Below are 12,927 nucleotides of genomic sequence, written 5' to 3'. Positions count from 1 at the left end.
GAACAAGCAATAAGTGCTTTTAAAAATATGTATAATTATATTTAATTATTGCAGCAAAAAACTTGGGGTTACTGTAAGAGTTTGTTATTACTATGTTTGTCCTACCAAACCTCTCCCCACCACCCCATTTGCACTGATTAGAGTGAAGTAGAAACCCTCAGAGGGCACATTTTTAGTCTAATCATTTTCTATTCATTTACCATGATTACAGCATTTGTATTGGTCATCTATATTACTGGACACAATACAAAGCAATAAGAATAAGCTCATATAATTCTGTGTTTGTATGAGGTGCTGGCAAGAGGATCCATGTAAGCCATTACTCATTTTAGGCTAAAGGTTGCCAGCAGTTTTGCATAAATATAGTAGAAATTATTCAGAATAATGGGCTGGATCCAGTTTCAGTGTGGAACTGAGCAGTGAAAGCAGTCTTCCTTGTTCCATCTCTCCATGATGGCCCTCCATTCCCCTGACAATACAACACAGTGGAATGCTCTGTTGAATGGAATAGATAGTGACATGGGGGAAACAGAATTCTCTGAAAATAAGATGGAGGCACTTTCTGTGTGCAGAAGTCACTAATGGAAAGAATGTCTATAATATTCAATTACCAGGCCCTAATATCGATTTATTTCACTGTGTTCATTCCTCTGATTTTTTTGCATAGTATGAGTAAGGGGTTGCTAGAGAGACTATGCCCAGATATGAATATCGTCCACTGAATATTTAACATGCTGGTTTTTAAATGTGTGTTTTATTTCTTAAAACTGATTTTTTAAAAATTGATCCAAGAGGTAAAAAATGATAATTTTAAACTGTCAGCTCAACTGTTCAAGAATTTTCAACAGAATTGCACAACCAGTAACTACAAATATTAGCAAAGGATGATCAGAATAACAGGTTGTCACTTACTAGTTCAACTTTCATATAAAACTGGCATTAGTTGTTTTATTACATCACAATTCTATTCAGTTTTATTTACTCAGTACCCATTTATTAAAAAGGGATTACATTGTTCCCTGGCTGAAAAGGAAAATTCGCCAAAGAAATGCATATTCTTTCTTTGCTGTATTCACATCAAATCTAAGATGACTTATATGTTTTATATTTAAAATTTGGGGGAAAACTAGTCTTCCTTGTAACTGAATATAATATTCAAAAAGTACAATACTATCATAAGAGATGATCAATCACTTGTAATCTTTTCATACATACAAACAAAGCTTTGAAATGTTCAGCTTGCTTTATTGAAGAGTCCAGGTGCTGTTGGACCTCTTGGAAAAGAGAACCCTAAAAACTTGTTTTCTAACCCAGGCAAGAAAATATGACACTTTTCTCTACAACCTAGTTCAGATACAAATTCAGAATGAGAATTTCCATGTGATTAAACCTGGATAATCTAAATATGTGTTTGACATGTCTTTTGGCAGTGAAATAGGCCTATAAACCTTTCATGCTAACTTGACTTACCTCTTAAATCTCTCACCATGAGAGAAAAAAAGTTATCAAAATATAACCAATTATATCTGTATCTGTATCAATACATACACATGGATACACACACACACACACACATGTATACAAATGTGAAACACTTTAATACCTCCTGCCTATGTATTCAACTGAGCATTTGTGAAGTCAAATAAGCAGAATGAGTGACCTAGCAATAATAATTGTTTAGTGTAAAAATTAATATAAAAAAACTGTAAGTCTATTTTCATTCAGCTCTGCTTTACAGTGTTTCACTTGGATTTAAGTTCTTCTGGTAATATGAAGAAAATGTTTAAAATACTGATTAATATTAATTAATAATAATAATAATAATAATAATAATAAACAATTAACATGTTAATATGTTAATTTCATTTAAACAGATTAAATTAAGAATTTAAACATGTTTATATAGTTATTTAAACTGAACAAGCCATACAATATTTGACAATAGAATGCTATATATTAAGACAGCAACAGGTAACCAGCCTATTCATTAGCTTACCTGAGAAGAATATGTGTGACCATCGGATCCACAAACAGGATTGGTATAAATTACAGGACACTGCTTGCATTTTGATGAAAGAGAACCAACACTCCATTGTTTATGGCTTAGCCCAGCTTCTTTCATACTGAAAGAAACCAAATCAGGTAAGAAATGTATGAAAAAGGTGACCAGGGAAGTATAAAATGCATTTTTAGTAATTAAATCATGTCCAATGAACATCACATGAGCTGTGTTCATACATAATACTAAGCCAGAAATTTTAAACCAGTTTGTTGAATATATCACAGTGACCTTGTTCATAATAATGCATTGATTAGCCATTTTTATTTTATATATTGAGGGTCAGAGAAGAGTGACACAAGTCACATGGTGGGACAGGAGCTATGAGTAAATGAGGTCAGACCCAAATCTTGATGGGAACTCCATGCTCTTTTAATACACCCTTTTCTGTCTTATACTTCCTTTGTTTGTTCCAAACAACAGGTTGTAGAAAACAGTACTAAAGGCCTGAATTGGTATCTTGGAAAAATGTTTATGAAACTAGTTTGACACGTACATGAAATTAGGCCAGTGATGGGGTTAACCACTACATTAAACTCAAAACAACTAATCACATTATCACTTAATATTATTTGAGAACTAGGCCACTGTTTTTTTCATGGCTTAATTTAAACTAATATTTACATCTTATACATTCCCAATTAATACTTTGCCTACTCTAGAGAAATTATTACAATCCAATAAAGGATAAGAAATAACAATGGATTATCAGGATTGGTTAACATTGAACACGTTTAACATCTTGCATAACCACAGCCATTGTGGCTTGTAAATATGGTTATGGTTTAGTACGTTGTTCAGCTTTGATTAAAGAAACACAGACCTTGGCCCAACATGTCCACCAAGTCTATATCTCACACATAATGACATTCTAGCAAAACTATTTACACTTGAGGATGCTGGAACAATCTCTAAGAAAGAGAGGTAATCTTTATGAAGATTATACATTTCATACTCAGAGAAAGGCTATGCAAACTCAAACTAGAAAGAGAAGTATATGAATCATCATGAAAGTTACCAACATAAACCAACATTTAAGAGAGTAAAATGATTACTGTGAGTCAACCAATACCAGACTAATCAATTCTAATCCATAAATACATGCAGAAGCCATATGTTGAAATACTTAAATCTGAGTTCTTAGCTTAACTATTCATATTTTCCACTTACTTAAAAAAAAAACCTACCTACAGTAATGAGCAGGAGCACAACTGATTACAAAATGACACCAACTTCAAATCATGGTTTAAGATTCTGGCTGTTGTTTTTTTCCCCAGTTTGGATGTTAGCATTTGATGGTTAATTAAACTAAGAAGTGTTGAATTCCAAAGTACCAGGAAGCAAGCAAGAAAAGAACAGAAGGACAATGTATGCCTACGGCGTGCACATATCTGAGCTTATTAAGGTGAAATATGCCATGTCCAATTTGCACTGATGATTCAAGATTCTTCTTCCCTCTTTCTATGACCAATATGCTTTATGAAACCATGCATTTTGAAAACACTTTCCCTAGAGAAATAAAGGTAATGGAAAAGTTTCCGTTTCAAAAATGTTTCTGTGAAAAATATTTCACTTCATATGATTGAAAAAAAGCAGCAGACACTAGCAGAAGGCTGCACAATGCCTTCATGTATTGAACTGAACAAGCCAATTATATTTAGCTATAGGTCTCCTGTTTTCTGTAAAGTTCAAAGCCATCTTAAAATTTGGGGAAATGTTCATCTGGATTTGAATAGTGTGTCATAGTCATTGTCTGAGGAGTAAAGCATATGGCTCACTATGAGATCATTAGAAGGCAAGATAACAGTAACAGCAGCAGCAGAATTAATTCATTTTATGTCAACCTAAATCCCTTTCTTTCTTATCTTTCACAAGATAACTAAAGTGGGAACTTTGTCTCAGTATGTAGAGCTCTTCCCACTCTCTTTTAATTGAGGATTTGGGAGAAATTTAGCATTTTTCAGATAGAACATATAAAATATATTACACTGAATTTTAAAAACATATTTTAATATATGTTTTTTTAAAAATTCAATAGCCTTTTTCCATTTCTGCCATGCTTTCTACATTTCCTTGAAGCTACCAGGATTATATTTATCTAATAATTATATTTCTGTATCACCAGTACAGGTAATCCTTGCTTAATGACCACAATTGGGACCAGAATTTTGGTTGCTAAGCAAGGCGGTCATTAAGCAAATCTGACCCTATTTTATGACCTTTTTTGCAGTGGTCATTAAGCAAATCACAGCAGGCGTTAAACAAACCATGTGGTCATTAAGCAAACCACACGGTTCCCCATTGATTTTGCTTGCCAGAAGCCAGCCGGAAAGGTCAGAAATGGCGATCATGTGACCACAGGATGTTGTGAACGGATTGCCATGTGCCCAAATCGTGCCAAGTGCCCACGTTGCAGCATCACATGATTGCAGTGATGCTGCGACAGTTGTAAGTGTGAATTCCAGTCATAAGTCAGTTTTTTCAGCACCGTCGTAAGTCTGAACCATCACTAAATGAATGGTTGTTAAGCAAGGACTACCTGTAATCAGAGCTCTCTGGGTAATTCACAAACCCTTTAGAGAGAATCATCAAACAATGTTTGGGAATGTTATTTCTATTTTTACCCAAAAATATAAGCCCACTTATATTCATTAAGTGAAAACACTGGTACACATACTGGTAAGTTCAAAATATATTTCAGTGAGGAATATACTATTTGTTTTCTAGACCAACTAGTTCTGGAGAAGCAAGAATAGATCAATTGATTGATCTATCAATCATTGATTGAGAGAGCTCTGGAAAGTTTGCCACCTATTATTATTATTGCTGCTGTTATTATCAGTGATACAGAAACTCCAGGAGATAGGTAGAAGAGAGAAAAGATATAAGAAGGTAGTAACATGCTTAGAATATTCTCTTAAAATCACTAAGCCATAGTTTCAGTTTTACCAAATCATTAAGAACTTCACTCTATTCAATAATATTTCATGACAGTGAACTCAATGGGCCTGCTGCTGCATAGAAATTGTATAGCAAGAGCCATACCTTATATAATAGAGTACAATATAAATCAAAATTAAAAGTTATTCTTGGCAGATAGAATATCATGAAGACAAAATGGCAAAAATACAAAGTCAAGAGGGCAAAAAAGTATAGAAGAATTAGAATTGTGTAATTGTAAATATTTTCTGAGTGCAAAATATATATAATACAAAAGACAAATTAAAGACTATGATCACTGAAAGGGACATTTAAAAGGTTAATTATAGAAAACTATTTAATTTTCTTTCCCTTGATAAAAAGTATAGGTATTTCAGATGAAGGAAGGGCACTGGACTGACAAAACAGTAATACAGCTATATGCTTTTTGAAATTAAAGGAGTAATTTCCTACATGGAAGTCCATGAAAACTTTACTTGAAAGGAGACTGTATATGGGCACAATAAATGCCATTGTTTATGGCACATAGCGTTAGTATCTATAATAAAGGGCAGGAATAGAGTCTCATAAGTTTATATGAATGTAGAGGCACATTCCTATAATGTGAAAACAAATCTATTAAGGCAAGAACAAGGGAGAGAACAGGATGCTATCTAGATGCTGATGTTCTGTGTTTCTCCACTGGCCAGTTGGAGAGACTGTTAAACTGCTTCTGAGTGTCTAGGAAACAAATCATTAGCCCTATGATGGCAATTCCTGGTATTTTCCATGACATACATAGCTGGTATTTCTCCCATGCCCACACTGGTCCTTGAAAAAGCAAGACAAGCAAATAAATATTTTGTTTTAATACTCCATTTTAATGCAGAAATACCATATAGAGTATTTCATGCATTAATGTCATATACAGTATCCATGGGTGGAAGTTTGTCAGAGGGAGATCCAACCTGGAAAAAAAGAATTTCCTGACAGTGAGAACTATTAAGCACTGGAACTGCTTGTCTCCTGGAGTTGTGGGTGCTCTATCATTGGAGGTTTTCAAGAAAAGATTGGACACCCATTTGTCCGAGATGGCATGAGGATTCCTGCCTTGGGCAGGGGGTTGGACTAGAAGAACTCCAAGGTCCCTTCCAATCCTATGATTCTATGGTCCGCATTATCTTCATATCTTGGCAATTGATGGATAATTAAACTAATCCGCATCAAACTCTTACTTTTTCATTAAATGAAGTTCTGAACAGTTTAAATAAATAGCATTACCATCTATAAAAGGAGCTGTCATACCATAATTTTGATATTTATGCACTGGAACATACTTGTGGCAAAGTGTTCATTTAAAAAAAATCTGATAAATATTTTTTTACATGTGAAAATTAGAGCTTTAGTTTCCTTCATCTTTATTAATAAATACTTGGATGTCTTTTGTAATATTGATAATAGTAATTTATGGCAATTTCAACTTCTGCTTATTATAAACCTGTGTAAAACATAAATATACTCCTCTTAATATGGTCCCTGCTGATAATGTGTCAGAGATTTCTTTATAAACTGCTGGATACCACCCTGATGTCTTTGCAGGAATGGGGAGATCTATATCAACCCTGAATTTATTTGTTCTAACCTACTTTTTAAAAACCCAGTAACATCAGTGTAACCTGACAGACATATTTTCCTGAATTTCTTCTGCCAATTTTCCTCCATCACTTATTCCAAGTTCTGAAAATTATAATTCTGGTGTTCATTTGCTGTTGATGAAGAGAAGCTATTTCCTTCTCAAAACAATCATGGCAGCAAGGATGAAATTCCAGCACACACACACACACACACACACACAGGGATATATGAGACTTTTCCCATCATTTATCTTTACATTTTTCAGATTTAAAAAAGGGGGAATATGCAGAAGAAATGAGGAATGTACCAATGTTCAACATAATGGTTTCTAACAAAGGCAAGTTTTGTTGTTATGGATAAAAATCCTATTGATAGCAGGATCAAAACTTCCTGTGTTGTAATATCTGCTATACTGTTAAGGAATACCCAAAATGTTTTGGGGTCAAAATATTCTGATGTCAAATTTTTATTCTGAAATTGGAATGGCTGTTCTGACATTGGAACAGACTGTCCCAACTGTACTAGAAAGTTTTTGATCTTGAAGATGACCATTCAAACTCTATTTTGAAGTCAGAACACTTCAAATAAGTTCAGCACAATACCAGAATGAGCCATTCCAAGGTTAAAACTATAAAATGTTTTCAACGTTCCTGTTACTGTCATAATATGATTCTAGTGTATTTATATCAAAGCACATTTAGTGTAATATATTTTGGAGCAAAAATTTCAAAGATACAATGGATTCCATTATATAAAATTTGGCTATCTTTCATTTTCACTCATAAGCCACAACGGAAAATAAGGTAATGATTTCTTGAACCATCAACCTCTCCGGATGTGATAAATTACAACTAGAAGTAAACATGCTGGATCTTTGAGCATGATGGTCTTATTACAGCCAGCCAATTATTGATTGAAATTATAAACAGTGAGATTGCAGAGGCATCTACAGAAAGGAGCCAAGGGGTGGCAAACAACAAAAGCAGCACTGATGCAAGCTTTATCTCTTTTGCATGTGTGATAGTATGATATGTGTGCAAAAGCAGCAGATCTTGCATCCTGATGGCACAATTTTTTTTTCCCATTTTGATAAAAGCACTGGATCTTACAGATGCTTCTCTAAGATTGTCCTGCTTTTCCTGGAATTATGCAGCCTGTACCTGAGGATATCTTGTCAAAATGATAAGGATGCTGTGGGAATTTTGTGATAACATAACTTACTTGCTTAAAAAGCTAGTACACTCATACTGTAAGAGTGCCTACTATGGACTTAGTGAAGATTATGTCAGATAACTGACATAACTGATTTAACATAGTTTAGAATTCACTTTAGACTCTACTAAGATAGTAAAGATAGTGATAATCATAGATACACTTCATTTCTAACACAATGATGTCTCTTCAGGAACCAGTTCAACACTGAATGTACTCTGACATATTGAGCAGGCATTACTCTCACATATACTGTATATGAAAGAACATCTGACTTTATTTTATATGTTATTTTATTGGCTTATATGCTGCTCCAGTCAGATGACTCCAATATGTTTATTTTGGCTTATATGCTGCTCCAGTCAGATGACTGTGAGTAGTTTATAATCCAGTACACAGTAATAGAGTTAAAACAATAACCCGCCCCCATCCAAAAAAAAAGACCCAAAACCCAAAACAAATACAAACAGAAAAATAAAACAACTCACTCCATCACCCTACAACACCTCAAGGGAAGTCCATACTCCCATCCTACTGTGCAAGATCCACCAAAAATGCCAGGTCTTCAGGGCTCTTTGGGAATTTAGTAGAGAATGGGTAATTCTTAAAGCTTGACACTGGATGATTACATTCCACCAAGTTAAGGTGAAACCTTAACTTATTTTCTCTTCCCAATCTCACTGAGTAGGCAGATGGTCTTGCAAATACCCAAGTTAATAAGCAGAACCTTGAATTGCACCCAGAAGGTAACCACCAAGCAATACAGCTTTCACAATGGAAGTGTTACATAGGCAAACCTAGGCTTGCCCATAACTACCTAGGCTATTATATACTAAACTAGCTGAAGCTTCCAGATGGTTCTTAAGGGCAGCTCTGGAGCATGTTCATCCTGACAGACCTATTCGGCTGAGCATAAATAATTGGAAAGAAGTGACTCAAATTAACTGGCCCCTTGCCATGAAGGGCTTTATAGGTGGTAACCAGCACCTTGAATTGCACCTGGAAACCTACTGGGAGCCAGCATAGTTCATGGACTGGTGATGTAACATAGCCATACCAAGGTATGTCTATAACTGCCACTGCATTCTGGACCAGCTGCAATGTGGTCTTCAAGGGTAGCCCAATGTACAGCACATTGCAGTAATCGATATTGAAGGTGACAAGGCAGAAGTGACGATGAGCAAGACTATCCTCATTTTTATTTTCGTAAATTTTAAATAAAATTGCTATTGGAACATGCCACTTGGAGGGCATGGATAGGATGTCATCCTCTGACCAACTAAGAGTGACTGGAAACTGACCAAAAGATAAGGGATCAGATAAATCAGTATCAATGACTACACAGAATCACTGGCTAGGTGCCCCATAAGCAAGCTGAATGCAATAAGCAGTGGACAATGGGGATCTGAGATAGATCCTGTCAATAAAACAATACCCTTGCCCACTTAAGGACTCAGATTCAAAACTTGTTCATCAGTACTGGCAAAATGCTAGTATGTAGCAGAAAGCTACTTTAAAGAACCTCATTCTCAGGCAAGGAGATAAGGTAGTAGAGAAATGCATCAGCTTAGACAACTTGTATGGAAAGTCTTTTAGGATGTGTTGAAGATTTCTGAAAGACTTGACTGAACTGTAGGGTTCTTAGAACTCTTGAAAACTCTTAGAATTCTTGAGAGAGGCAGTGCATAAGGCTTGTAATAAATGGATATGTATTCCCTGCTTGGCAATTGATCATTGATAACCATCTTTTTGTAGAATTCACACTGAATACACCCTCCAAAAGTAGCCGTAGGGAGGTCCCACAACCCCCAATTTTTATAATTCTGTAACAGATAAAGATCAGGCTCTTTAAAGAAGTTGGAGGAAAAGTTAAATAAATTATACTGTTGCTTTTGTTTCCTTCTCTCTTTGAATGTTGGATTTCTTTGAGCACTGGTATCTGTTGTGACAATTTTATTATAGTATTTCATTATGTGGGCTGTTACTCTGCTTATTTTAGATTCTTCTTCTTTCTCTGCTGGAAAAAAACACTAGAAGTTTTTAAAATTGAAATATTTATTATATTCCGACTCTACTGCTCATATAATAGATGCCTGCTTTACTAAAAGTATGAGGATGATACTTCACATGTGAACATAACTTAGCCTCTTTCATTGCATGTAGCCAGACACAGGAAAGAATATTGATTAAATGATGGACTATTGTCTAAAATGTTCTTATTTGCTCTTCAGTGTAGCCAGATATTGCTTGGGACAGGTCCTTGCCAGCTTCCCCAAAATTACATTCATCTCTGCTTAATACAGTTTGTAAGAAATTATGATGCAACAATTCTAGTATAGCATTGCCCATAATAATAACAAAAGTCCCAAATCTTTAAAGACATCTGGTTTTCCATTAAGTTCTGCTTTTCCCTTGATGCTTAACTTTTATCATCTGTATGCAAATGTATAATCCTAAACTCTTGACACTATCAGTATGGCATGTATGCAAGAACTGTAGTTTATTAATTAGCAAGCACAAATCATTGTGATTTTGCTGTATAAATAAAATAGATGATTATCATGTACCCAGCATGTTCACAGATCTTTTTAAGCCTTACTTCTTCCAACTTCACATAAAATTAAATTGATCGTTCCTATGCTTTTCAGGGTTTGAGAAAGGAGAAGGCAATACTTTGTGGGGTAGTGTAAGAATCATCACAATTGCACAGTTTCATACTAATTGGACTAATCAAAGCTATATGATGTTACCCTTCTCAATAAAAAAGTCCTACTCATTAGTCCATTACAAAGGAATTACTGTAAATTCAGCCTACGTGCAGCATTACTTCCTGTACAAACAAACATGTAAAGCAGGCTTGAAACTTTTCCAAGCTAGCAGATTGGCAGCACAAATCATACAGAGAAACAGAAAGCTTTCACTAGATTGAATAGAGCTTGGAACATAAGAATGATTAAATGTTTCTATACACCAAGTACATACCACAATAATGAATCAGACTAAAAATTTCCAGGAGACTCAACTGTGCCAGCTGGGCTTCTTCAGACAGCAGCATTATGATGTAAAATGATTACATCCTAAATAGCCTTGTTTTCAGCTTCTGTGCAATCTGCCTAATACATGCCTTTTAAAAAGCAAGTGAGGAAGGAGCAGCAGCAGCAGACCATAATTAAAAAGGAATACAGGTTCCATATGCCTGTAAATAGAAGAGAAAATGGGAACTGTCCTAGTTTTTTTTCTTTCCTTATCTAAAAGGAGGAAATCCTAACATCCTTATTTATTTGAAATTGGGAATCCATTTATTAATACATATACACAGTTATATTGTTGAATTAAGGATATTAATTAATAAGAAATTAAAAATACAGTCTTATCTTGTAAATTGAGATTGTAGCTATGAATAATAGCAAAACAAAGCAACTAGAATGTATATAATAAGAAAAACATGCATGCTTACCAAGCAGAATCATGTGTTTAAATCAGATTCAAGGATTTGTGATCCCCAAATAAAAAAGTGGAAAGCACAGCTTTCTGAGATTTACTTTATCATTAAATGCCAATCATTTCCTTATGCATTAAATGCCAATCTTTTCATCTCCTCATATATAGACTAAAACCTATGTATTCAAAGACATGCCTCCTACAGTAAATGTCAACAAAACTTATACAGTGAAACCTTAATTTAAGAGACCCCCACTGAGTAGAATTTGGACACAACAGTCCAAATATTTATTCATACAACCCCCAAAGGAATGGGCAAGTCCATTATAACCAAAGGAGCCAGGGTGAGGCAATTAAATTTTACATCATTTATGGTGATATACATACATCATTTGTGTAATGAAATCATTACTTAACTTATGTAAATCACCATGAATGTTGTAATTTGCAATTTAATGGACATATGAGAGTAACAGACACCCCCCCGCCTTCACTCAACCAGTCCATTATATCAAGGTTTCACTATATTGTTTTACTTTATACTGAGCATGTTAATTATATCATAAGAAACTTCCTTCAGTTGAAATATAACATCCAAGCCTCTTGGGAGCACTGAAAATTTCTCCTACACACTTTATGTATAACTTGCATGAATAGCATCCCAAAAGGTAAGGGGAAAAACGAAGGGGAAAAAACACTCCAAAGGGAACTTTTACCCATCGTCACATGAATCAAGCTAAAACTCACACTAAGAAATCTAACGGGGAAAAAAATGAATATTCACAGGTCTCCAAAGGTGGAAACAACTTTAGACACGTCCAAAATAAGTAATCCCCATGTTCTGAGGAGGCCTGGAAAGCACTGAGATGCTCCAAGTTTCCTGAGGAACCCCAAAGAGCTCTAGAAGATGACAGAAGAAGAGCAAAGATTTCCAAAGAGCACCAACACATTCCACCAAAGCATAGCATTTACAGTCAGTAAGACAAACAAACACAACAGTCAGTAAGAGGATAGAAAGAAGCAGAATGCCAGAACCAGCTTTTGGCAATATCTCATCAACACTGATTCAGCAGGGAAGGTAGCAGAGAGAAGCAGACAAGGATAAGGGAAGATATGAGATATAAGACTGTTCCTAGTGAGAAGAATTGGATCCAGAGGTTCTGTCGGCTGGAGGTTCCCACTCTTCCTATGTTAGATTTGGCTAATATGCTAGCGTGTTTATAAGCAGGCATTTCAAATAAATCCTCCAAAGTAAACATTAGTCAGAAATATTGTTTTAATTAAATGATGCTTTTTAATCCAGTTCTTTAATAAAATACATGTATTCTTTATCTTTCCTCTATTCATCCTCAGCTCACAAACTCATCCATCATCTAATACATATCCCAAATTGCACACATTCAAATAAAATTATTATCAGTTACATATATCTCATATTTTCTTATACATGAATAATAAGAGGGCAGCTAGACTTAAATGCAGAATAATCTTAATGATTTTACTAGAGCACATTACATAGTGTTATATAATAGAACAAAACTTGAATTAGCGAACAGAACAGAATTCTAGCTGAGCAGAACAGAATTCTGGCTGAAAAATGATTATGTAATGCAAGTAAAAAAAGAAAAGAAAGTAAGATTTCAATCTAAATTACTGCCTAT

The 12,927-nt window shown here is 34.8% G+C and overlaps 1 protein-coding gene across 1 annotated transcript in view; it reads right to left on the bottom strand.

The window, feature by feature from the left end:
* Positions 1-12,927, bottom strand: part of SPOCK3 (SPARC (osteonectin), cwcv and kazal like domains proteoglycan 3) — a 152,562-nt gene that overhangs the window by 70,319 nt on the left and 69,316 nt on the right. Inside the window, exon 5 of the mRNA XM_063310818.1 lies at positions 1,997-2,123. Within this exon, the coding sequence (XP_063166888.1) occupies positions 1,997-2,123 (127 nt within the window). The remainder of the gene's footprint in view (positions 1-1,996; positions 2,124-12,927) is intronic.

This window comes from Candoia aspera, chromosome 8 (assembly GCF_035149785.1).
Source record: "Candoia aspera isolate rCanAsp1 chromosome 8, rCanAsp1.hap2, whole genome shotgun sequence".
Lineage (NCBI taxonomy): Eukaryota > Metazoa > Chordata > Lepidosauria > Squamata > Boidae > Candoia > Candoia aspera.
Note: the sequence above shows the minus strand (reverse complement) of the source record. Positions and strands in the feature narration are given on the sequence as shown.